The sequence below is a fragment of the Achroia grisella genome, unplaced genomic scaffold (genome assembly GCF_030625045.1).
Source record: "Achroia grisella isolate CSIRO2021 unplaced genomic scaffold, CSIRO_AGI_Agris_v1 utg784, whole genome shotgun sequence".
Lineage (NCBI taxonomy): Eukaryota > Metazoa > Arthropoda > Insecta > Lepidoptera > Pyralidae > Achroia > Achroia grisella.
In genome coordinates, this window is record NW_026713024.1 from 1,173,279 (window position 1) to 1,199,364 (window position 26,086).

Consider the following 26,086-nt stretch of genomic DNA (forward strand, 5'->3'; position numbering starts at 1 on the left):
AAAAAAAATTGCATCTGTGGAACTGTCAAATCGACAGAAATGCAAAAACTTTCTTGTACATCTGTAAAACATATTTTATTATTGTAGAAATTGGTTTAATAAAACACTAATCATCCATTAAAAATGGAAGTTATAGTTGCAAATGTTGATCATATCAAATTTGACATAGATTACGCTTTAGAAGAACAATATGGAGCTCTTCCTTTACCGTTTCCAGGAATGGACAGTAAGTTCTTAATTTTGTTGTGTTCTTATTTATTTACTTTTTGATCGATTATTATAAGATAGTAAACTATTATTAAAGGTATAATTAATTCTAAATGCTATTATTATTAAAGCTGTCATTCCAATTGATATAACCTAACTTTTATAGAATCGACTGCGGCAGTCTGCGAGTTTTTCGGGCAGCCTGGAGGCTGTGGTAATGGCCCGCAGTGTCCATACAGACACGTCCGGGGTGACCGCACAGTAGTATGTAAACATTGGCTCAGAGGACTCTGCAAAAAGGGTGACCAGTGTGAATTTCTTCACGAATATGATATGTCGAAGATGCCTGAATGTTACTTTTATGCCAGATTTAATGCGTGCCACAATAAGGAGTGTCCATTCTTACACATAGACCCTGAGAGTAAAATTAAAGACTGCCCTTGGTATGTACCACATATCTGTGATATTTGCAAAATTTAATGTATTAGAAACAAACTCATTTTTGCCAAACGAATGTGTTTTGATTCTTATTATTTTATATATTAAATTATTATTGTGAAGGTGTGTCTATTTACATGTCTGTTTATTTTTATTTAGAATTAAATATATAATTATTATAGAATGAATTAGATTATAAAATAGAATAGAAATACTCTTTATTCATTTAAACTTTGATATACTTTTGAAAATCACAGAAATTTATGTCCTTCTTTCACCCTCTTTCGCTCCTCTCCATCTATCGCATGTAGAATTCAATCTTTTCCCTCTTCAATTACTAATTATGTTATCAACCTACCTCCTACTAGCAATTTTATAGAAGAAATAAACACTTTCCCTAATCTATTAACCTATATCCAATTGAAGAATATAAAAACATGTGCTGATTTGTCATTTGTTAGTTATAGGAAAACTTTTAAGACTAAACTTATTTTATTACAATTTAAAAAACTTGCAGGTACGATCGTGGGTTTTGCAGACACGGTCCACACTGTCGCCACCGTCACGTGAGACGTGTGCTGTGCATGAACTACCTCGCTGGCTTCTGTCCGGACGGAGGCAGTTGCAAGTACATGCATCCACGTTTCCAACTGCCCGCACCCCCTGAACAAACGAAAGATGCAAAACGTCTCCCAGTTTGTCATTATTGCTTCGAAGTTGGTCATAAAGCTTCCAGTTGTAACAAAATACCCCCTGAAGTGAGTTGTTTTGTATTTTATTTTCAATATTAATAGAGAAAAAATTATATATTTTTCTCTATTAATAATTATTGATATTAAACTAGCAGATCCTATCTTTCAAGTTGCATCAAATTGCACACAATGTGCAAATCAAATTTGCAATCAGTTCAGTAGTTTAGGAGTCCATCATGGACAAACAATGTGACATGTAATTTTAATACATAAAAATTTCCCAGTAATGCGGAATGACATTAATCCTAAGGAATGTATACATTGATGTTTCTGAAGAAATATCATGTCTAATATGTTATAGATGTTAAAGCTATATAATAATATCTCAGGACAATTCACACAGCGCCCGCTAGTTCCAAGCTAAGTAAAGCGTTTTTCATGGACAGACGGACTAGACAACTGATATAAATAAATGGATATTTTTTTTTTGTTTTTGTAAATAAATACATAGAATGCAACTGTACCATGCGAGGAATCGAAACCGCGACCATCCGATACTAAAACGGTATGCTATACCACTAGACCAGCGAGGCTGTAAGGCTTTAGGTGTCAGGAATTAATTTTATTGTATACAGAAAATATTACGTCCAAATAACTACTGATGGTTATGCAAATTAACTCTCTTGCTTATCTACAAGGTATATAAGTATACAAAAATGTATATTGTTTAAAAAAAAACTAAAATAGAAATAATCTATATTCAAATAAACTCATTACAAGTACTTTTGAATAGTCATATTTTGATTCTACCACTCATTCGGAATGCAGAACATCTGAAGAAGCATCACAAGAAGAATGAGCAAGAAACTTGTGTGTTTGTGTGTGAATAGATGTTTTTTTTATATAATAATTACAGTATAACAAGTAAGAGGCATGCGATAATCAACATAGAAATCGCTACACACTCATTATTACTGTAAACAGATAATATTGTCAGTGCTATGGATTTTAATTTTTTCTTTAGAAACGTTATTGTCATTAACAAGTTCTTCAATTTTTTATAAGTTATCTAATAGTTCAAACTCTACTTAGGAGCTAGGTAGTGTTACATATAAAGTTATTTATTTTATTAGATGCAAAACATAAGTACAATATAAGTTCTCATTATATGTGAGAGTTAAATACATGTGTCATTAATAAAAAAATATATTTTTAGCAAAAAGAAGCAGCTCAAAGGCAAGAGGAAGCAAGATTCCGTGCCCTTGGTTATGTGAAACCTGTCAGTGAGAACGAAGACACCAACAACAGAGGTCTTCCAAGGATCATGCATAAACCCCTCGAGGAAGTTACCTGCTTTAAATGTGGGACGAAAGGACACTATGCTAACAAATGTCCCAAAGGTCACTTGGCCTTCCTATCCAGCCAAGCAAACCAAAATAATCAGAATAATTATAAAAAACCTAACTAGTATTAATATATGAAGCCACATGTATATATGACAGGCTTCAGGACTCCAGTTGTGATTAAAACTCATTAATTATAAGATTATAACTTCATTTTTATTATACACTAGCTGTTCCCGCGACTTCGTCCGCGTGGTTACAATACAAATAATCTATACATATAAATAAAATTGGAGTGTCTGTTTGTAATATTGTAATAATTATTTTTTACTACATGCATATGAATATAAATACGGTACATACACCAAAATATTTATTTTCACAAGTTTTGTCTGTTTGTTCCGGCTAATCTCTAAAATGGCTGGACCGATTGTGACGGAAGTTTTATAGTACTTATTATTAGGAGTACTTTTATTTTAGAAAAATAAAGTTAAATTTCATGCGGACGAAGTCTCGTGTACAGCTAGTATATCATAAAATTAGCCCTCTTAACACCTGGTTAACAATATAAGTAATATTTATCTTCAGAACTGTTAACCCAGATCAGTCAGTTAGAGCCATTATAAACGCGAGACTTAACCTGACCACATTTCTTCAGCTATATTTAAACTTTCTTGTTTAATACACATTATTAATATAAATAAAGTTTTACCATGAATAATTGTATGCCAAAAATAGGTATTTAACAGGTATCTCGAAACATGGCAAATGCTATATAGTCGAAACGTCGAGAGACGTAAATACCTTTATTTGCCAAAAAAATATTCGTGTTAAAAACCTGTTGGATTATATTAATAAGGTATATTTATATAAACCAAATGCGGCAGGAAAAGTGTCTACCACAGTTCATCTAATCAAATAAGTTCATCGTTTTTTCCCATCATTGGGTATACAGAATATATAAATTGAACCAGATATGAACTGACGCTCTTTCTGTGTCATAAGTCGTGTAATAAAGCGGTAGATCACGACGCTTCCTTAATAAATTATAAATTTAGCCATGAAATGCAAAAATAAGAAATCCTCATTTTGCAGTCATGGTTAAATAACATACAGTTATTTGTTTAAGTAACTGCTCCAATAATCGACGACTAGCTCTTAAAAATAAGTAAAAATATATAAGTAATATTTTAGTAAACAAAATAAATTATAAATCTTGTTTTTTATTCCCTAATTCCCCTACTTTTTTATTTATTTTTTAATATATGTATGACCGCAATGATAACTTACCCGTGAACGGGAGATACAAGATTTTATAAAAAACAAAAACTTAAATATCAACATTTTACTACTTCAACGCCATCTAGCAGCCAGTAATGAAGTATGCTAGCGAATCCGCGGGTAAAAGAATAGAATAGAAAATCATTTATTCAAATAAACTTAATTTAAGCACTTTTGAATAGTCATAACAATTTGTTTTTTATCTACCATTCGTTCGGAAAGCTGTCTCATCACAAGAAGAACGAGCAAGAAACTTGTGTGTTGCTCTTTTAAATAATCCTTGTAAGTTTACATTTACAAGTCGAAACGTGTGAATACAAACTACCAACAAGCACTAATTTTTTGGGTCAAATATAATCATGCAATAAGATTAAATCAGTCGTAGTGATAAGAGCAGACCAGTCCCTACAAGCAGCACTCGTTCACGAGTATGACGGATGAGCCAGCCATCACTGCGCTCGACCATATTTTAGGGAGCCCATTGACCCGGCCCACCACGCCGCCACATGTCTGGACGTTTTAGTGAGCATGACTACTCATTCCACACGACCACGTCACAGCTACAAAAATTACTATATGGTAGTGTAGTGTATGTGGAAACACTAGCAGTTTATTATCTATCGTCTCGAGCCGAGCGTACACGGACCGCCGTGCGCAAGAGGGAAGGGATTCCCTGCGCAAGCGCCGCGGAGTAAAGACGTGGAGCTATGGCTAACGAGCCGATATTACGTCGATAACAACTTACATACAAGAAGACATAAATAACAAATAAGTGAACACTATATGTGGCGACGAGGCAAAATGGATATAAATAAAGATAAGTACAAAATCATTTAATAAGATATACATATACCTACGGGTACGGAGTAATTACAAATTTAGAAGGATTATGGTGGGGCCGCACGGGGAGCGAATTATATAGACCTATACAGAAAAAACAATAGCTGGGTAACATCGGTTTACGATCGATTTGCGCCAAGTAAGTAGGTACCTAATTATAAATTGTACTTGCTATACCTATAGTGTCTCTAGCTGGTAGGAATAGTCGTATTAATAATCATTATAGTAATATGTTTACGTATATCCGTGATTTATTATTTTTAATGTATGATAATGGTGTACTGCCTGCGCTGGCGTGGCACTGATGGAGTATGGTAGAATGAGCGGGGGGGATAGGATCGGTTGGCCCGTCGTGGTGGGTTCGTGTTAATTTGTCGCGATGGTTTCTGGGGGGAGCCGCGTGGAGGTCCCTCTGGCGTCATATATTGTTAGCAGTGGGATTATTTTAACAATCCCATTCCCCCTTCCGTATTTCCGTGTTGAAATAAAAAAATCGGTAATGATTGTTGTTGCCGCTGCATGTTCGTTTCATAAGGGGACGGTGACGGTGAGATGTTTAGTGGGACATCATATTACGTGATGCAATAGACCTGTGGGTATGAAGTATAATAGAGCACTGTGCGGGCGACACGTTTGTTTTGCTTTATCTTTTCTAGGTGTCGATGCACTTTAATTACTTTTGGCAATAGGGCCGCCTTATTGTATTTATACAGAGGTGGTGACTAGTGTTCAAATGTCACTATTTTCTTTTAGAGTATTGCTGCAAATGGAAGTGGTCTAAAGTTCCTCTTTCTAACTGTAATGATCACATGATAACCTAATATTACATTTTGTACAATATATTATATTACGATGTAAATAAAAAAAAAAATATTACGATGTTGTCGGGTGATACGATATTATTACAAATGATGGTGAGCTGACAATTGTACCTGCATTATAGTACTGATGTTGGGTATTATATACAAAACAACAATAGTAAAATCTAAGGTGGGGTGACACACACGGTTTGAGCAGTACTTGGTGAACAATATTTATATTTGCCTTAATTGATTGCAAGTGTTGAAGTATCTGGGTAACAGTGTCCCATACATTTCGATGCGGATGAGTTGTTCGGAATACCTGCAGACTATTTTATTCTGGTATTCGAGCAGAGCCGCGAAGTAGTGTGGTTAAAATGTTTTTATTTGGATTGGATTTGGCTTTTGGATTATATAATTTATAAATAATAATTATTAGTGAGCATTCCAATGGATGCCGGTGGGAATTGCAATTGTTTTGCATAGGAAGGTTTTAAATGTAGATTAATTATTAGTTTGATATATTATGTTGGGGTCTACTATACATGTCGTATAGTGCAAGGTGCCTATCTACTTGTCTGGCATATTTTTACCAATTTGTGCTTTGTGTTAAAATGAAGCGCGCATCTACACTTGCGACCTAGAAGGCAATCTTTTGGTTTGGTGAATTTAGTGTCTAATGAATTTGTTGAAGAAAAACAAAAAACAACGTAGTCAAGAGGTTGAGATGCCGACTATTATATTGCGAGGAAGTGTGTCGCTAGTTATGGTCGGATGTAAGGTACAGGAGTGCTGTTTCTGTATGCGGTGTGTGGTTTCTATAGTCAGTAACACTGGAACGAGAAAAATGATACCTAATTATGTATATAGAATTATTCTATTATTTTTACAGCAATGACAGTGATTAACTTTTAATAATAAGCTATAGTATAGTACAGTGGTGGTGAGTATGTCTTTATGGAATCATATTTAAGATTCTCTCTAATTTAAAAATACCAGTAAATTAGAAATTGCACAATAATGGTTACATGAAATAGAACTACTATTAAGTTCTGAATTATTGTACCTACTCGCCTAATGCATTATGCGGATGAGTGAAGGGGTTATTAGAGTGGAAAAAAAAATGTTTTTTACATTCTTTGAAGTTTCGGGAACATGGAATAGAATATGAATATTCTTTATTTAAAGAAGCTTGAATAAATAATAGGAATAATAGCCATAATTGCATTAATGTACCGCATTTAGTAGCTGTGGAATGGAGTTAGAATTTGTTTTGTGATCACATGCAGACAGCGCTGACAGCTGTTTTATATGAATGTGACGGGGATGTTGGAGCGATGGGGAGTCATTTTTAATTGACAGTTAATCCAGTTGCGGCTGGAGTTGTGTAGTGTCGCGATACGCGAAATAAGTGTATTAATGTGGTTTTGAGTTTTGAGATAGCTAATAGGAAATGATACCTGCTTCCTCCCGCGTACACTTAAATCGTGGAATGAACTTCCTGCCGAGGTTTTCTCACGAGACTACAGCATGGGGTTTTTCAAAAAGGGTATATTAAGGTTTCTTAAGTGTCGGCAACGCGCACGTGACACCCCTGATGCTTCAGGCGTCCATAGGCTACGGTAACCATTTACCATCAAATGGGCCGTAGGCTTGTTTGCCACCATAGTAGTATAAAAAAAAAAAAAAAGTAGTTGTAAAATATATACATGTATTTGTTTATCGTCATAGTACTGGTGTTGGTCGCTCTCTAAATACTTTGGCCGCATTGCAGGGTAGCTTAGACAAATTAGCGTGTTTTAACTTTTACATACGTACTACAGTGCAACCTCGATAAAACAAATCGAAAAAAAATATAAAGGTTTTGGGTTAAGAAAATTCCTTAGAAAGAGGTGTTTTTCCAAATTAAAAAAAAATAATAATAATAATGTCGCAATGTAAAGGTATATTTTACATCGATTCTTATGGAAAATCCAAGGGATTACAAAGAATTAGTTAAATCAAGGAAGTCGTTATATACGAGGTATATTATTGTGAATGAGGTGCGTTATATTATGGCTGCACAATTATTATTATTATTATTACTAGATAATAATGTAAACCATGATGCATGACAGTAACAATTACTAACGATACATTATTGGAAAAAAAGTGGTTCTGAGGATACTATTAGTATTCCTATACTTTAGATTAGAATTATTTACTGGACATTCTTGTGGAGTAAATAAATCTGAAATATGTTTAATTAGTAGTCATAAATGTATATATTGTGAAAATTAAATGGATAAGAGTGGCGTTTAATTGTCTTATAATTATAAAATTTGGTGTTTTGCAGGAGTCCATGATTTGCTTATAAATTGACTATTGGCTCGGATGACCTTAAAGAAATTAGCAAAGGAAGAAAAACAATGAGCATAATACTAATAACCAATACTTAAAGAGGATGAATTAAGAAGTTCAATGGAGTTATAATGACGGTGACAATGGCATTGATATTCTAAAAAAGGAGCTACAGAGGTAAGGTAGACTGGGCCGTCAAGCATTAAATTGCGTATTGACGGACAGGTTGCATTAAATTGCGTTGGCTGGGCCATCAGGCATTAAATTGCGAACTGATGGACAGATTGCATTAAATTGCGTTGGCTGGGCCATCAGGCATTAAATTGCGAACTGATGGACAGATTGCATTAAATTGCGTTGGCTGGGCCATCAGGCATTAAATTGCGAACTGATGGACAGATTGCATTAAATTGCGTTGGACTGGGCCGTCAAGCATTAAATTGCGTATTGGCGGACAGGTTGCATTAAATTGCGTTGGCTGGGTCGTTAAGCATTCAATTGCGTATTAACGTCCAGTTTGTGTTAAATTGTCTTTGGCGGGGTCATCAAGCATTGTATTGTGTATTGATGAATGGTGTCCTATTCATTAAAGGTAAATTGATAGAATGTTGCATTAAATTGCGGTTGAATATAAGTAATAAAAAATTGCCAGTTTTAATGCATATTAATTATCGGAGTGAAATGGAGCGGATTCAGTAAAATATAATAAATCAAAAGTCATAGGACACACATTAATTTTGGTCGAAAATATAATTTCTATAACTAATATAATTGACGATTGCTGGAGTACGTAGAGTCGCTGTGGTGATATATGTGGTATATGTGGTATATGTCGATCGCTCAAAGACTGGTCTGACAACCTTTCCTAATATTTTAGCACTGAATTAATGCAGGTGATAAGAGAGATAATTTTGGTACGATGAAGAATGGTTATAGTTATACCCAATTAATACTATATGGACTGATATCAGATGTGTAGACAGAATATAGTGGAAAGTCGTTTGCAATTGTTGATGCAACTCTTGATATAATAATAATATTCTGATATACCACCACAGGACCCATCAATATTTTATGGAATGATAATAATAAATAGTGGGGAGTTTTGAAGAAATTCCAGATTGTGTTTTAGATAATCAGTTTTCAAATGTACATGATAAAGAAAAATACTACATGTAAATAACACATTGCATGAGACAGATAGAATGAAAAAAAATATAAGTATTTACCTTAAACCTACAAAATATAAAGTAGTGACTACTATGATAGAGATATTCTGGTCATAAACATACAACATTTTTTCAGAAGTGCTTTATACTAATCTTACATAATATTACACAATAACAAAGTGGAATAACGATTATATGAAAACAAATATAAAAGAAGAAAGGTGAAGTATGTGAAACACAGAGTAAATTGGAGTTAATATATAAATGTAATTTATATTCGAAAGAGGAGGAAAAATCACGGTGCTGGTTACGCTGGAAAGGCCAATCGCACTAGAGGCATTCGGCTTATGTGTGGCAGTATAGTGTCAAAATGAGTCCACCATCGGTGTAACGTAGCACACATGCCTCCAAGGAACAAATACCTAATAGAGTGGATTGATTCATGCTTGAAAAGAAAATAAACTTAAAAAGGAGAGAGATGTAGTGTATGTGGAAACACTAGCAGTTTATTATCTATCGTCTCGAGCCGAGCGTACACGGACCGCCGTGCGCAAGAGGGAAGGGATTCCCTGCGCAAGCGCCGCGGAGTAAAGACGTGGAGCTATGGCTAACGAGCCGATATTACGTCGATAACAACTTACATACAAGAAGACATAAATAACAAATAAGTGAACACTATAGGTAGTTACAGTATTCGCACTTTACATAAGGATGCATGCGGCAATCAATACAAAAGCCGCTACGCTATCATATATCAAGAAAGCAGTATGAAAATCAAAATTATAACGTTGTCCGCAAATAAACTTATTCTTGCTATATATTGCTATCATCTATAAATTCATCTATCTTATAATAGGCTTTTTTACATAACATTTGTTTAATATAAGATTTGAATTGCCTCTCTGTAAGATTTAGCGTAGACTGGCAGTTTATTATAGAATCTTACGCAATTACCATAAAATGAATTACTAACTTTGTGTAGACGGCATTTAAGTAAAATTAGCTTATTTTTATTGCGTAAGTTTCTACTTGTACAGTCTTTAAGTTTCTTGAAACTATCTAAGTTTTTCCTTGTATACATAATATTTTCATAAATGTACTGTGAGGCAACGGTGAGGATATTTGATTGTTTAAAGCATTGACGTAATGATTCTCTAGAACCCATACCATAAATAGAACGTATGGCTCTCTTTTGTAAAATAAATATAGTATTTATATCGGCAGCTTTACCCCATAGCAGTATGCCATATGACATAATGCTATGGAAATAACTAAAATATACAAGTTTTGCCGTCGCCACGTCTGTTAATTGCCTTATCCTTCTAATTGCATAAGCAGCAGAACTAAGTCTACTGGCTAATTTTGAAATATGGGGCCCCCATTGTAACTTCGAGTCCACTGTTATTCCTAAAAAAACTGTATCATTAACAAAATTTACTATTTCATCATTAAGCAATAGCTGCGTATTTACTTGTTTTACATTAGGCAGCGTGAATTTAATGCACTTAGTTTTGTTGGAGTTCAATAATAAATTATTACATGTGAACCAATTTAGTATAGCAGAGATAGCATAATTTACATCGTCTAATTGATTACATTGGCGACCAATTTTAAACACTAACGAAGTATCATCCGCAAATAACACTATATCTGCAACTTTCTCTACCATGTAGGGAAGGTCATTTATATAAATTAAAAAGAGAAATGGGCCTAATATTGAACCTTGAGGAACGCCCATTTTTATATTCCCTTAGACTTTACACCATCAATATCTACAGTTTGCACTCTATCCTCTAGATAAGTTTTCATTAGACTTAGGTCATTATCTCTAATACCATAATATTTGAGCTTGTACAAAAGGGTTTCATGATCTACGCAATCAAACGCCTTCGACAAGTCACAAAAAACGCCGAGAGCATCCTGTGAGTTTTCCCATGATTCGAATATATGTGTAATAAGCGCTACACCTGCATCAGTAGTAGACTTGCCGGCAGTGAAACCATATTGCTGACTGTGAAGCAGTCCGTTATCCCTGAAGTATTTTAACATTTGGTTAAACATAATCTTTTCAAATACTTTACTTAGAACTGGCAAAATAGAAATTGGTCTATAGTTGCCTAGCTCAAATCTATCTCCAGATTTAAAGAGTGGAATTAATTTGCTAAATTTCATTAATTGAGGAAACACGCCATTATCAACACATTTATTGAAAATAGTTAATAGTAAAGCTAATATGATTATAAATAGATTTTTTTAATGAATGATAATGAAGTGATGCACACTCCTGAATTAACGGTATCACTGGCGGGGCACTAGTGGAGGAAAATGAGTATGAGGTTAGGATAGTTAGCTCATCGTGACGAATTCACCACGACTCAGGTAATCACTATCTGTACAAGAAGAATTATGTTTTTAGATTCTATTCTAACTATATGACGACTAGAGGAAAAAGATTTTTAGTAAGGTGAATAATCCTATTGCTAGCAATGTAAGTTGACCTAGCGGTGCTACGGTCTCGGGTACAGTTAGTCAATAATAAAAACTCCACATTTGTGAATTTTTTGCCCGAATTCTCTCGGTTTTTAAAATCTCCCCTTTTTACATATAAAAACCTTCTGACAGTTAGTTATTTGTTCCGACCAACTAATACAAGTCTTTAATTCATCTTCTAAAAATGAATGCCATTCACTATTAATTAAACTTCCATTTCCATTTGAATTAACCATTCCCATATTTAAGTAATTTAGTGTTCTGTGAATGATGTATTCTGTCCACAGATAAAGTAATTCTGTCCGTGTCAATTGGTAAATTTGACAATGTGATTGGCAACACTCATCTACTCACCGGCGTTTGATTGAATCTGTACAATTATTATTGTTTAAAATTGAATAATTTCTCCGTATTATTATAAATAAACGGGTTAATAGTTTGTTTTTTTAAAGCAATTCATTAATTTAACAGTTTCCTCAGTGAAGCGAGCAATCGCCGAGAGGTTGAAATTATATCAACACTCGCGGCAAAACGCAATGGTAAACACGTGTTTCTATATATTATTTACTACATTATTAATAATGCCTACCACCTAAATTCCTGTTTTATAACATATTAATGCTAATGAAATTAATATTTTTTTTGTAGATACAAATGTAATATTAATATGAAATATTTTTTAAAATTAGTAAGGTTATGTTACCAGTGCTTAACCTTGAATTTCGTTTACTCATTCTAATAGACCATATTTTCTTCTAGGCTGAAACAGAAGCTGCAGTAAATCCGAAAGCGTATCCTTTAGCGGACGCTGCTCTTACCGCTAAAATACTCAACTTGGTGCAACAAGCCGCCAATTATAAGCAGTTGCGAAAAGGCGCCAATGAAGCTACGAAAACCTTGAACCGCGGTCTATCTGAGTTCGTTATAATGTCCGCTGATGCTGAACCTTTAGAGATTGTGTTACACATTCCAATCCTTTGTGAGGACAAAAACGTGCCATATGTGTTTGTGAGGTCGAAACAAGCGTTGGGGCGTGCTTGCGGCGTCTCCCGGCCCATCATCGCTTGTTCAATTACCATTAACGAAGGTAGCCAGCTTAAACCACAGATTCAAAGTATTCAGCAAGAAATTGAAAGACTCTTAGTTTAAGTGATGTTGACTCTGAATTATGTATGAATGCAGGATGTTATTTTTATAAATACAGTGTGAATTATACAAGTTGACAAATGTATTTTATTTATTATGTTCAATTATTTCATTCTTACCATAAAGTATTATATGATATAGTAGCTGTTCTCGTGGCTTTGTCTGCGTGGAATTTAACTTTAGTTTTCTAAAATAAAAGTAGCCTAAGTTACTCCTTATTACATCACATACCTGCTAAAAAAAAATCGGTCAAACATTTTAGAGATTAGCCGGAACAAACAGACGTCAGTCTGTCTGAAAAATTAAAAAAAAATGTTATTTTGGTGTATGTACCATATTTGTATTCATATGCACATAGTGAAAAACGGTTATTTGGATATTACAAACAGACACTCCAATTTTATTTATATGTATAGATGACATATACTTAATTGTCTTATAGAGAAGACATGTAATTTAGTATATATGTGTAGAAATTAATCCAAAAATTATATAAACTACAGAAATAATATAGTAAGGTCCAATAGAAAGAAATCTTTTATAAATAAACTCAATATAAGTGCTTTTCAATACTCACATTTTTTTTAATTCTACCACTCATTCAGAACACAGACTCATGAGAGAAATATTAACCATGCAACATGATTTTTTTAACAACATTGAACAATGCAATATGTTATTTTAAATAAATGTTATTCAGAGTATTTGTTTTCACCCACATGAAACTTATAGTCCTGTATAAATTCCATAGTCAGTACTTTTTACATGAAAGAGTACAAACTTCCATCCATCCATATTTGAAACTTTCACATTTATAATATTAGTAAAATAATGAATAGATAAGTGTTCATGATAATGTGTAAAATAATTACATTCTTATAATTGTTTTCATTTATTTTTTAAATTTAAAGGAATGTCTGTATTTCATACAAATGGTTATCAATTGTAAATATAATTAATTTAAATAAATTCTCATTCATAGAGCTGTGTCAGGATTCAAAAAACTTCTTAGCTCTTAAATTCCAATTGTCTTCCCATCTCGATTTTTGGAATTCATTTAACTTGCTTTTCATACTTTCTGCTATTCTATTTTGTTTGTCATTATTTGGAAAGTCCTCAAACCATGTCACTATTAGCTTAGATAACTCATCACTGTTCTTGAAGGTATATCCATTTTTTCCATTTTCAACTAGTTCATTCAGGCTGAAATAGTATTATTTGTTTTAAATTTTACAGAAAGAATATTATTACAGTTAAAATGATTACTGTGTTCATTGACTCATTATTAGCTCTTAGTAGTTAGAAGAATATAACTACTAAGAGCTAATAATATACATAGCTATAAGTAATAATAACCCAGGACATTTCACACAGCACTATCTAGTCACAAGCTAAGAAGAGAGAGCTAACTATACAACTATGTATGCTCATACAAATACATTTGTTTGTAAATACATATTATACTCATTTATAGAAATGTCTATACTGTGTGAGAAATCGAACTCGGGACCATCGAAAGTGAGACAGTGTCTAAACCGTTAGACCACGGGAGCTGTCAATAAGTACCTAATATTAATACATCAAGATATTAACATAGTTGTAGTGTCATATAGTTTATGAAATAAAACTATTTACCAATTGTAATCATATGCACAGACTGGTAGGCCTGCTCCAAACATATCAACCACTTTCATAGGGAGGTCTAGACCAGATGAACTGGTGTGGAGACAGACACCCAGATCGGCACTGGCAACCATAGTGGGATAGTCGACAGCTTCCAGCCATGGAGTGACCACAGTCACATGTTGCCATCTCTTTGCTTCCAGTACCTCAATGTAATGCTGCTTCATTGGACCTTTGCCAGTTATGACACATACTAATTTTGGAAGCTTTTTTGTAAGATTGTATGTTGTTTCATAAACTGCAACAATATTAATAAAAATATTAGCTGTTACGTGACTTTGTCTGCATGAAAATTTTTCTTTTTAAAAATAACATTTCTATAATAAAAGTATCCAAAGTTATTCCTTATAATATTAGCTATCTACAAGTGAAGGTTTCCGTCAAAATTTCAGATATTAGCAAGAATAGACAGACAAAAAAAAAACTATTATTTTCAGTAACTTTCAGGTACATATATACAAATAAGTAGGTATACTGAAAGGGATCCTGCAAGTCTAGATGCACTCAGATACTCACCTTGTAGGGCAGCCATTAGAATACCAAAGTCTTCATCAGGTGTCCAACTAGTGCTACTGAACAAAATCCCTATCTGCCTATCTGCTCTTAACTCCACACCATTTCCCACCGAACGAGTAACAGCAGTTGTAATACCATCTGATTTGTTTGAATTATCTCCAAGAAACTGAGGGTAGTGTTGTCCTATTTTCATCAAAAACTCATGTTTCTCCTCCAGTGTTATGGGATGAAATATTTTTGGTGGTCGATCATAAAGAACTGTGGCTCTGAAACATTTTGAATCATCGAAATGAGCAGCCCTAATATTTGTCTACTAGTTCAACTACATAGACAGTAAGACAGTCTAAATTTGATATGAAATGGTTCACAAGGTACAAAAACAGGTATAAGTAATGAAAGAGACTAATAAAAGGTAGATTGAAGACAGTTTTTATATAGTTGTGTGTACCCAGGGGCGGATCTACCTATAGGCTTTATGGGCTGCATCCCAGGGCCCCCAGCCCCCACTGAAAACAATAGGCCATATTTAGATTAAAAGATCTATAATATTAAGAAACCTATCATAAGGTTAACAACCCTGAGATTAGTCAACCCATGGATGTGTGCATCTATCCAATGGAACAGGGAATTAACTTCGCTTTTTTTGGTCTGTGTATTTTTTTAGTTGAGTAATATAATTAAGTAGGCCCTTAAGTTTTAGCACCGGGCCCTACAAATTCACGATCCGCCCCTGTGTGTACCTACAAGGCAGTGGTCACCACACTTACTGTGCAATTAATAACAACTGTGCAATAATTTTAGACATACAATTTACAACAGCCATCTTTTCTATAATATTGCTCAACAGTCGACAGTTAAAGCTGTAGCAAATGGCAATTAGACATAGCTAATGATAGAGAGATATGGGGTCTATTATAAGAAGTCTTTGCATAAATGAAATATTGTACTGTCGAAAAAAGGACTACTATTATTGCAGCAGTGGCCACACAACGAAAACAAATCCTCGGAATGGTGAGGTCGCTCCGTAAAGCCTGTGAAGACATCAGGAGCCTCAGACTTCTGCACTTCTGGGAGGAGCTTGGCTGGCTACTTTAGTAGTCTGGCTCTGCACACACACCGGCCCAAATTAGAAGCTAATTGCGGAGACTGGAGTCCAATATACAATACAATGGAGGCTATTATAGGAAGTCTTTGCATAAATGAAATACTGTACTGTCGAAAAAAGGACTACTATTATTGCATTATCAACTTAATGAGTACTTACGTTAAATTCCAATTTTCTAACAAGTCTGCTTTCATGGCATATGTAACACAGAGATTGTTATCTGATGATTGACCAAAATATCTCTCAATATATTCAGATATCCTCAACAATGGATGCTTTGAGGGTAGTGACATGGCCATTATTGAAAAGGCATAGTTGTGCCAGTCTATTATGAATTTTGTCCTTGTGACTAAGCAATAAAATCGACATACTGGTAAAGTTGGGACCGCCGGTGGGTTCTGGCACAGTAAGTAATCATATTTCCCAGTAAAAAATAAAGCAATCAACAGACTTATCGACTGCCATAGTGCTTTTAAAGCATATTGCAATAATTTGGGCCCTCTCTCCAAAACTAAGGGTTTCAGCTTAGTAATACTAATATTATGATTCTCTAATATCTCAGCGAGAGGTTCAGAATCCACGTAAGCTATAATATTGACTTTAAGGCCGCTGTTAGCAAGAGATAATGCATGGTATTGCATTCGGGGACTTCTACCTATATCTCCCAGTACCACAACTTTTGCTGATTTTCGCGCGTGTTCTACCATTGTAATAAGCTTTTAAATAGCTATTTATATATGAAATACCATGATTTCTTTTTAGATTAATATAAGTACATAAAATTTGAGGTTTTGATAATAAATAAACCGAATAATAAACCGCTGATAAACAAATGTCAGTTGTTTGTCGCACAGAGCAAAAAGACTTACGTCTGTTGTCTTGTCACTGATTGACAATGATAGCTGTCAACTATTTGGATATGGTCTATCTACAAAAAACCAAAATGAATTCCAATTCATTACTTGTTTTATATTACAAAACTAGTACTCTACAATTTTACCTTTAACTACATTTTTTCGTAGATCGTGTCCTTGGCGCAAAGCCAAACCCTATTAAAATACTAAAAACGGCTTGTCAATAAAGTCATTGTAAAAGGATAAATTGTGAAAACATGAACAATTATGTCAATTATCAAAAATTTTATTGTCATTTTTGCCATGGTAAAAATCATAATAAATTTATTCAAATTCGAAATAGGCTGTACGATCTGAGGGTCTTTGCCTGATCTATCATTAAAAAGGAAAATTGACGTATGAAAAAAAAAAACAACAAATACAAAAACCAAAACAAATTATTTGTTCGTAAAAATAACGACCGATTGCCATAGAAGAAAAGAAGAAGAAACAAATTATTCAGTACTTGGTGTTTTTTATGTTTTTAAAATTGTAAACATGTCCAATGTGTTACTCATTAGACATTTGCCAAATTTCTTGTCTTTCCAAGACAAGGAGCAACTTTTAAAACATTTTGGTGCTGAAAAAGTGTGGGAGACCTCCGCCAAACGGAACTATATATTTGCATCATTTTCTAGCGCAGAAAAAGCGAAGGCGTCACTAATAAGACTTCACCAGCTTAAAATAGCACAAAGAAGACTAGTTGTAGAGTATTCCTTTGAGAAAGAATTAATTAAAAATGATAACCAAGAAATCGAAACTTCTGCGTCAACTAAACATTTGAAGGACTTCCTTAGGCTCTTGAACGCTTGGAACCCGTCTGTGGACTTTTATCAGCCGCCCCCAGTGCACTTGCGGTATAAATATCCAGATGCGAGTACCACGACTCTTATTAACATTTTATATGCGATATGTAAACATAAACCTTTTTATATACAAGTATTACATTTGATGAATAGAATGTGCCTTGATACACCATTCAAAGACAATGAGAGAGCTATAGAATTTTTCAAAGAAACATTTCAAGAGTATTTGGTTAGTGAAGTAAGTGTGATACCACCCCTACCTGTTAGCGAGCCAGAATCAGAAATATCAAGTGACGAAGTTGAAAAACAACAGCAGTCTATACCTAAATCAGTAAAAAGACGGCAGCAGACTCTTCCAAAGACTAGAAAACGTGTCGCTGCTATTTTGTCTACGGCAACATTACCCAAAGCGAAAAGGGTTCATATTAACCAAGAGGAAGTATTTGAAAATATCACACCGATACAGGAAGCAAAGAAAATATCGCTCGTCGTCCATCAAGACGCTCTACAGAAGCCATCCGAAGAGCCTGAAGTTATTGGAGAGCTTGGTAAATTCGAGAAAGAAGAACAACCTACGCACACTCCAGAAGCTGTAATGGAGCCCGAACAACCCACTATTACTAAAAAGGAGTTATTACGCAACAGACTATCATATAGAGATATGAAAGTACTACCCATATTTAAAAACTATCACCCTGGCCAACCTTCGATGAGGTTGTACATTAAAAATTTAGCAAAAACTGTTACCGAATTAGATGTTAAGAGAATATATAAGCGTTATGTGGAAGATCTCACAGATGAAGAACAGTTGTGTTTTGATGTGAGGGTCATGCAGGAAGGTAAAATGAAAGGGCAAGCATTTGTGACATTTCCTTCTGTTAGTACAGCGGAAAAAGCATTAAATGAAACAAATGGTTACATGTTAAAAGATAAACCAATGGTCGTACAGTTTGCCAGAGCTGCTAATAAAAAAAGTATAGAATAATATGTTTTTGTTTTACTTTAATATAACTTATTGAGACTTGTTATTATAAAAATATCCTCTATATAAAACATCAACATTGAAATACAGCATAATAGACAACTAGTAATTTGTAGTAAAACAAATACTGTACACAGTGCCATCTAGTCCCACTGCAACTTGTGTTTGTGTTTCAATAGAAAATCTTCAAGTATTTATATCAGTTATCTAGTAAGACCACTGATATAAATACTTAAGATTTTTTTTGTAAATAAATACATAATATACATAGAAAACACTCAGACCGATACAATCATCATCATGAATACAAATGTTTGCACCATATGAGGAGTCGAACCTGCAACCATCGAAAGTAAAGTGGTGTACTAAACCGATAGACCATCGAAGTTTTTTTATGGATGAAAATGGTATGGTGCACCCGCCTGCGCTAACGGTTTACGCTGGCGGGGCACCAGTGGAGCTAGTAATGTGGACTAATGATCCCATTGCTAGCAATGTACCATGTCAGATCGACCTCCACGCGGTTACCCCTGGAAACCATCGTGATACATTCCCGGTGAATTTGTCACGTTGGGCTAACTGAACTGACTTCATGTTCATCTTATCATCCTCCACTGGTGCCCCGCCAGCGTAAACCGTTAGCGCAGGTGAGTGCACCATTCCATTATCATCCATAAAAAAAAAGATTGTTAGTAATGTTATGTAATATTATATTATCTGGTAATGTGGACTAACGACCACTTTACTAGCAATGTACCATGTCGGGTTGACCCCCACGCGGTTCCCCTAGAAACCGTAGTGACAAATTTCTGGTGAATTTGTCATGATGGGTTAACTGACCTGGAATCATATTCATCTTATCATCCTCCACTGTTGTACCGCCAGCGTAAACCGTTAACACAGCCGGTTGCCTCATTCGATTATCATCAATAAAAAAAAACTATACAGTCAGTACAATATATAAAATACTTATTTGACAGTTTCAAAGTGTAACTATTTTAATATGACCTGAATACTAAGAATAGGTCTTAGTATTCAGGTCATATTAAAATAGTAAGAAGAGTAAAGAGACTAAAGTTGGGTGATAGGCAAATTAAATCAAATTGTTCATCATTCACATTATATTTCCATCATTTCTATACTATACGGCAATTTTTCCTTCACATCATCAGTAGAGTTACTATTTAAGAGTTTGTTTAAAACAGGTAGAAACTTATCTATTTTGATCAATTGGTTCGTCAGTTCCAATACAGTATTCAATGTATTTTGTAACACTTGAGTGACTCTTTCATCTTTTGTCATTAGAAATTGTTGATAGAATGCATCCATTAACATAATACACCAATCACAAAGCCTATCCTCCCTTTCCACGCTCATTGGAATAATGGGATGACTTAGTAAATATGAGATATAACTTATAACAAAGAGTGTGTCGTTCAATGTTAGCATCTCTCTCAAATGTGGTATTAATAATGCATCACTAAAGGAGATCCCTAAAACATAATTCAGAAGTCCACTTCCCATATTTTTTTCGTTATATACCATATCATTAAAAAGCGCTACACTCTTTTCCCTGTCAGTTATATCAAACTCATTTACATTAAATATTTTAACAGCATGCTTTAGAAGAACTGATAGTATTGATTCAGGTATATCTTTGAAATGAGTCAAGAGATGTTTTATTTTACCGACTGATTTTTGTTCTACAAGTGGTGTTATTAATTGTGAACAGATTCTTCTTTCTGTAAATCCATGTTTCAACAGCTCCTTTATTTCATTGGTAGCTCCAAATTTGGGTTCTTCAGCCGCATCCCAATCTGCAACTGTTGTGTATTCATTTTGTCCAATTTCATGGGATCCCAAAAGACTGGATAGATTTCTTTTTGTTTCTAATACGTAAGGTAGCGTGCCAATGTGATTGGTAGCTTCTAATATTATCCGTTTCTTTATACAATATAATTTTGCATCATCTGAGTACATTTTCATGGGATACCGGTATGATACAATGCCAAGAAGTACATTATATACTAGAATTACAGCACCATCTTTGTTCGAATTGTTACCAAATATTATAAGGTGATCTTCTCCCATGAATGCAAGTGAAACTTTCTTGAGAGTGCAAATCCAAGGCACTGTTCCAACAGAATCCCACTGTTTTGTTTGAATGTCGTACATAGTCATTTTTGAATCACTCCCTGAAATGTTAAATTTATTATTAATTAGGTATTGTTTATTAGAAATTTTAGAAATGTACATGTTATTTTTTAACTAAACAATAGTATTAATTATTATAAATATATAATGTAACTTACATAAAAAATATATAACATGTTTTACAGCTGTTACTACTATCAGTTCCCCTACAACGTAAACATTATCAGGTCTTGTCACCTTGATTTTACTCAGTTTAAACTTGTCTATATCACCAAGTTCATCTCGAAGCTGACAGTTAATAATTCCATATTTATCTTCATCATCTTTTTTGTACTTTGTCACATAACATATGAAATCAGTTTTTTTTTCAGACCAGGAAGCAATATCTACAATTTCTTCACCCTCTTTCAATATAGACTTCCCTTCGTAAGTCTTCCTATTTTCAATGGCGTATGGTAATGATGCACAGTTCCCATTGGAGAATATAATAAGTGGAGCTTGATTTCGTCTTGTTATTAATTTCAAAATATTCAGCGGAAACTGCAAATCAGTCAACAAACTTATTAACATATTACGAACTTACATAATTTTTAACAGTGAATGGATATTTTTAGTTCAGTTATTATAAAATTAACAGTTTGATCCAAAAAAAATAAGACAATATATTTTTGTATACAACTATAGAGGTGATCTATATGTGTGATATATTTCATAATAGATAATAATTATTCCCTATATTTCTATACTACACAGTAATGTCCAATTTACACTCAGCCCGAGTGGGCAGGGAAGTGAGCAGCGCGAGAGTGTAAACACGAATGGACACTTCCCATGCCATCGGCGCTGCCACTCGCGCTGCCCGGCGCTCGATTGTCAGTTTTTCGTGCGCGAGTCAAATGACTGGCAGCGCGATTGGCAGCGTGTTTTTACATCAGCCCTCTCACTTAGTTGTCGTCCGGCAATATTTCCGGCAGCGCGAGTGGCAGGGGAAACGGCTGAATGTAAATATAGCATAACATTTCCTTCTAATCATTAGGGGCCGTTCAAGTAATACGTAAGCACTATTTTTTTACTTTGCTTATTTTGGATGACATGGGGGGGAGTTTAGATGATTATTACGTCATAGGTAGTTATTTACTTTTTTAATAAGTCTGCTTACATAATACTTGAGCGGCCCCTCAGTGGATTTACTATTTATGAGTTTCTTTAAGACAGGTCTTTAAGTCTAATTTTATCAATTGATTTATCATGGTGTTGGTGGTCAGCAAACATATAATCACATAGTATAAAACAAAGTCGCCGTCTGACCATGCCTATGTATGCTAAATCTTTAAAACTGTGCAACGGATTTTGAAGCCGGGGCAAGTATAGATTAAAATTATTACATATTCACCTGTCTAATCACTGGTTTTAAAGATGTTTTTAGAAAATCATTGACTAGTGAGATGTTAAGTGACTGGATAACTTCTCAAATTTATTGGTTCCTTCTACTTATTTATTTTAAACTCCAGCCAGTACATACTGCACTGACTGAGGACAAATCCTAAGTCTTATTCATTATGATCTATGTGCTACCACTTCTATTTTCTTATACTATTATTTCTCTGCTTTATACAAAATTGCAATTTGATTTATGTTATGTACTATAGTGGGTACTTTGTGAAAAAGTAGTCTAGAGATGATTCTGGCCAGTGTAATTCCTTTCAAGAAATATGTATTTTATACATATACTAGCTACTTGGCCCGACTTACCATGGTTGTACATGTATTATATATATAAACCTTCCTCTGAAATCATTCTATCTATTAAAAAAATACCGCTTCAAAATCTGTCACATAGTTTTATAGATTTAAGCATGCATAGGAACGGACAGACAACTACAGCGACTTTGTTTTATGCTATGTAATAATAATGATATAATAATTTAATATCAATTATATATTTATAATTCACAAAATAAGTTATAGTGTTCATTCTAAACTGGTAATTGATATTACTATATTATATTTATTTACAAAAAAAAGTTCTACCCTACCTTGTGCTTTTTTATTTTATCAAGATTTTCTGAATCTTCATTCCAATTTTTGATTGTGTTGTTATTAAACACTCCAACATAGGAATCTTGTTCTTTGTCGTAAATAACTGCTGCCGTTATATGATCCTTGGAAGTCCATCCGCCGACTTGCTTTTGATCTGAGAGCTGACGAGAGAAAAAAAAATAACAACACTTGTTAAATATCCTATGATTTATATATTGATAAATAAAAATAATAAGAGTTTATAATACCAATATAGCTGTATAGGATGTTCTTTTGTGTTCATAAATCCATATAAAAATAAAAATATATTGGCGCCAAAATATAAAAACTAAATTTTAAAAAACATAATATTATAGAGATTGAAGGGAACTTTAGAGCAAATATATATATTGTCATATTTAATTTAAATATATTATAACAGTTTTGAAGTGATGTAGGTTGGGAGTACATGTTTATTTAAAGCTAATAAAGATATTGTATGTTTAGTGATTACACTTTTCATTGTTATTATAGAAGATTCCCTAATAAACAACACTAGTTTTTTTATTTCAGATTAATAGAGACACCATTCTAATGGTGTACTCGCTACCTATACGCTGGAGCTGGAGCAGTAGAGCATGATATTAAGTCGGGTCATTTAGCTCATTATAGAGAATTCACAAGGCATTTACCTCTACCGTTTCCAGGGGGAATCGCGTGGAAGTTGATATGACTGGGTATATTGGTAAAAACGGGCTTCAAATCTCCATTACTACATACAAAAATTAGTAGAGCTAAACATGTTTATAAAAATATAACCTAAAAGTTGTAACAAAATAAAGTCAAATATTCCACAGTGATATATTAGTTAGTACCTATTGACTAAAAGCTTTAATGAATTATAAACAACACGTTACATTTAATGTTTCCTCTATTCATGTTGTTGGTATGAAATTCTTACCCGGTATTTATTTACAACATTTTTTCCGAGCGTGACAATTACATTGCTTGAATCTTTATCCTTTGAGACACCAAGAAAACTATTTTGGTCTATCAGTGGACATAACACATAATAATTATGAAATTTTGCCATTATTCAAATTAAATTCAGATTCAGATTACTTATTGTCTTATTTACTTTCGATAACATCCAACCATGCGCTATTACAGTACTGTCAATTACTGAGTCAATCTTATCACAATAAAATGTCAGTTCAGTGCTGTCAGTCATATAGTTAAAAATATACACACGGTCCTAGCGTATAATAGTTAGGTATATATATATATATGTATTATTAATGTATACCTATGTATATATAACACACAAATATAATATAATGCGCATACAAAAAGTATATGTACTTAGCGTAAATCATAACGTATTTTCATAGGAAATAGTAATTGTCTTTGAATGGTAATGGTTAAATATGTAAAATATTTTTTCTTTTTTTTTCCTTCTGGCTCCGGCATCTAATATCATTGTTACTTTATTATTATTTCACTCCCGCCGCGCGCCGTCTCGTGCGTTCACGTTCGTTTGACGTAATAATTTTGTATTCAATCAGTTTGTTATATCATCAAATTACTGATACGGCGCCGCGGCGTATCATTAGCACTTCCTTTTTTGCACAAATCGATTTATAGTAGTGTAAAGTGTAAACTAAGATTTAGTTCGTCGCTGGCAGTCGTTTGTACTATTAGTGCGAAAATGTCTACAGCCGGCAAAGTAATAAAATGCCAAGCGGCCGTCGCCTGGGAAGCCGGAAAGCCGCTATCTATAGAAGAAATCGAAGTAGACCCACCCAAAGCTGGCGAAGTCCGTGTAAAAATAACAGCCACCGGAGTTTGTCATACTGATTCGTATACCCTCTCCGGAAAAGATCCAGAAGGAGTTTTCCCAGTTATTTTGGGCCATGAGGGCGGCGGTATTGTTGAAAGTATCGGGGAAGGTGTCACGTCAGTCAAACCAGGCGATCACGTCGTGCCACTGTACGTTCCTCAGTGCAACACATGTAAATTCTGCCTCAACCCAAAAACTAACCTGTGTCAAAAAGTACGAGTGACACAAGGTCAAGGTTTGATGCCAGATGGTACGAGACGGTTTCGCTGCAGAGGGCAGGAACTGTACCACTTCATGGGATGTTCGACTTTTAGTGAGTACACTGTGGTTCTAGAAATTTCCATTTGCAAAGTCGACGATGCAGCGCCCTTGGATAAGGTGTGCCTGCTCGGTTGCGGTATTCCAACGGGCTATGGAGCAGCTTTAAACACAGCTAAAGTTGACCCTGGCTCAAACTGCGCCATCTTTGGTCTAGGAGCAGTTGGCCTGGCTGTGGCTCTAGGATGCAAGGCTGCTGGTGCTAAACGCATTATTGGTGTGGACATCAACCCTGATAAGTATGAGATTGCAAAAAAGTTTGGTGTCAATGAGTTTGTGAACCCCAAGGATCATGACAGACCGATCCAACAAGTGTTGGTTGACTTGACGGATGGTGGTTTAGATTACACATTTGAATGTATTGGTAACGTGAACACCATGCGCGCTGCGTTGGAAGCTTGCCACAAGGGTTGGGGGGTGTCTGTCATTATCGGAGTGGCTGCTGCAGGTGAAGAGATTAGCACTCGTCCATTCCAACTTGTCACTGGCCGTACCTGGAAGGGGACAGCGTTTGGTGGCTACAAGAGTCGTGACAGTGTGCCTAAACTGGTTAAAGAGTATATCAGCAAAAAGTTGCCCATCGATGACTTTGTAACACATGACGTTCCCCTCAAGGAAATCAATGAGGCATTCCATTTAATGCATACCGGAAAATCAATACGAGCTGTGGTACATTTCTAAGTTTAAATATATTTCTATTTATATAATGTTACTAACTATAAAAGTTTGGTATAATATTTTTAATACAAATATAAAATTATTACCATAAAATGACTTTTATTTATCATATAAATATAGATTAATTATCAGATAATCTTATAACTTCAGCTCATTTGTTAATCATATAATGCTTAATTGTACATTAACACAGTTACAAAATGTGTTTCCTGTTATCTGTTACATATCATTCTCAACCTATACATTCAGAAACTGTAGTTTTGGCTGTGACAGTCCTGATAGAATTATTTCTTGTCCGTGAATTTATGATTTATTGTCTATTAAAACAGGTACAAAAGGTATTTCA

The 26,086-nt window shown here is 34.3% G+C and overlaps 6 protein-coding genes across 6 annotated transcripts; 4 read left to right on the forward strand and 2 right to left on the reverse strand.

Annotated features, from left to right (window-relative positions):
• Window positions 1-29: 29 nt before the first annotated feature.
• LOC131851531 (cleavage and polyadenylation specificity factor subunit 4) lies at window positions 30-3,070 on the forward strand. The gene is made up of 4 exons (XM_059202037.1): window positions 30-226; window positions 374-650; window positions 1,163-1,403; window positions 2,554-3,070. The coding sequence occupies exons 1-4, from the start codon at window positions 124-126 to the stop codon at window positions 2,803-2,805; spliced, it is 873 nt and encodes a 290-aa protein (XP_059058020.1). The 5' UTR covers window positions 30-123; the 3' UTR covers window positions 2,806-3,070.
• An 8,849-nt stretch (window positions 3,071-11,919) lies between these two features.
• LOC131851541 (NHP2-like protein 1) lies at window positions 11,920-12,828 on the forward strand. The gene is made up of 2 exons (XM_059202047.1): window positions 11,920-12,139; window positions 12,360-12,828. The coding sequence occupies exons 1-2, from the start codon at window positions 12,137-12,139 to the stop codon at window positions 12,747-12,749; spliced, it is 393 nt and encodes a 130-aa protein (XP_059058030.1). The 5' UTR covers window positions 11,920-12,136; the 3' UTR covers window positions 12,750-12,828.
• Window positions 12,829-13,639: 811 nt separating this feature from the next.
• Window positions 13,640-16,765, reverse strand: LOC131851537 (chitobiosyldiphosphodolichol beta-mannosyltransferase). The gene is made up of 4 exons (XM_059202044.1): window positions 16,210-16,765; window positions 14,946-15,211; window positions 14,382-14,667; window positions 13,640-13,949 (listed from the first exon to the last, which is right to left on the reverse strand). The coding sequence occupies exons 1-4, from the start codon at window positions 16,755-16,757 to the stop codon at window positions 13,736-13,738; spliced, it is 1,314 nt and encodes a 437-aa protein (XP_059058027.1). The 5' UTR covers window positions 16,758-16,765; the 3' UTR covers window positions 13,640-13,735.
• Window positions 16,766-17,357: 592 nt separating this feature from the next.
• LOC131851542 (RNA-binding region-containing protein 3) lies at window positions 17,358-18,734 on the forward strand. The gene has a single exon (XM_059202048.1). The coding sequence runs from the start codon at window positions 17,442-17,444 to the stop codon at window positions 18,732-18,734; it is 1,293 nt and encodes a 430-aa protein (XP_059058031.1). The 5' UTR covers window positions 17,358-17,441.
• Window positions 18,735-19,844: 1,110 nt separating this feature from the next.
• On the reverse strand, window positions 19,845-24,006 carry LOC131851536 (uncharacterized). The gene is made up of 4 exons (XM_059202043.1): window positions 23,866-24,006; window positions 22,922-23,086; window positions 21,044-21,425; window positions 19,845-20,926 (listed from the first exon to the last, which is right to left on the reverse strand). The coding sequence occupies exons 1-4, from the start codon at window positions 23,995-23,997 to the stop codon at window positions 19,851-19,853; spliced, it is 1,755 nt and encodes a 584-aa protein (XP_059058026.1). The 5' UTR covers window positions 23,998-24,006; the 3' UTR covers window positions 19,845-19,850.
• A 503-nt stretch (window positions 24,007-24,509) lies between these two features.
• On the forward strand, window positions 24,510-25,806 carry LOC131851530 (alcohol dehydrogenase class-3). Its single transcript, XM_059202036.1, has one exon. It carries the CDS (start codon window positions 24,613-24,615, stop codon window positions 25,741-25,743), a length of 1,131 nt encoding a protein of 376 aa, XP_059058019.1. The 5' UTR covers window positions 24,510-24,612; the 3' UTR covers window positions 25,744-25,806.
• Window positions 25,807-26,086: the final 280 nt, after the last annotated feature.

Excerpts from the sequence above, each read along its gene's own strand:
- LOC131851531 (XM_059202037.1), top strand. The coding sequence starts at position 124 with ATGGAAGTTATAGTTGCAAATGTTGATCATATCAAATTTGACATAGAT. Across the intron at positions 651-1,162 it reads AAAATTAAAGACTGCCCTTG|GTACGATCGTGGGTTTTGCA; the intron begins GTATGTACCACA and ends AAAAACTTGCAG. Across the intron at positions 1,404-2,553 it reads GTAACAAAATACCCCCTGAA|CAAAAAGAAGCAGCTCAAAG; the intron begins GTGAGTTGTTTT and ends ATATATTTTTAG.
- LOC131851537 (XM_059202044.1), bottom strand. The coding sequence starts at position 16,757 with ATGGTAGAACACGCGCGAAAATCAGCAAAAGTTGTGGTACTGGGAGAT. Across the intron at positions 14,668-14,945 it reads TCTAATGGCTGCCCTACAAG|TTTATGAAACAACATACAAT; the intron begins GTGAGTATCTGA and ends ATATTGTTGCAG. Across the intron at positions 13,950-14,381 it reads TGTGCATATGATTACAATTG|CCTGAATGAACTAGTTGAAA; the intron begins GTAAATAGTTTT and ends ATACTATTTCAG.
- LOC131851542 (XM_059202048.1), top strand. The coding sequence starts at position 17,442 with ATGTCCAATGTGTTACTCATTAGACATTTGCCAAATTTCTTGTCTTTC.
- LOC131851536 (XM_059202043.1), bottom strand. The coding sequence starts at position 23,997 with ATGGCAAAATTTCATAATTATTATGTGTTATGTCCACTGATAGACCAA. Across the intron at positions 21,426-22,921 it reads ATAAAATAAAAAAGCACAAG|TTTCCGCTGAATATTTTGAA; the intron begins GTAGGGTAGAAC and ends ACTGATTTGCAG. Across the intron at positions 20,927-21,043 it reads ACATGTTATATATTTTTTAT|GGAGTGATTCAAAAATGACT; the intron begins GTAAGTTACATT and ends TTAACATTTCAG.
- LOC131851530 (XM_059202036.1), top strand. The coding sequence starts at position 24,613 with ATGTCTACAGCCGGCAAAGTAATAAAATGCCAAGCGGCCGTCGCCTGG.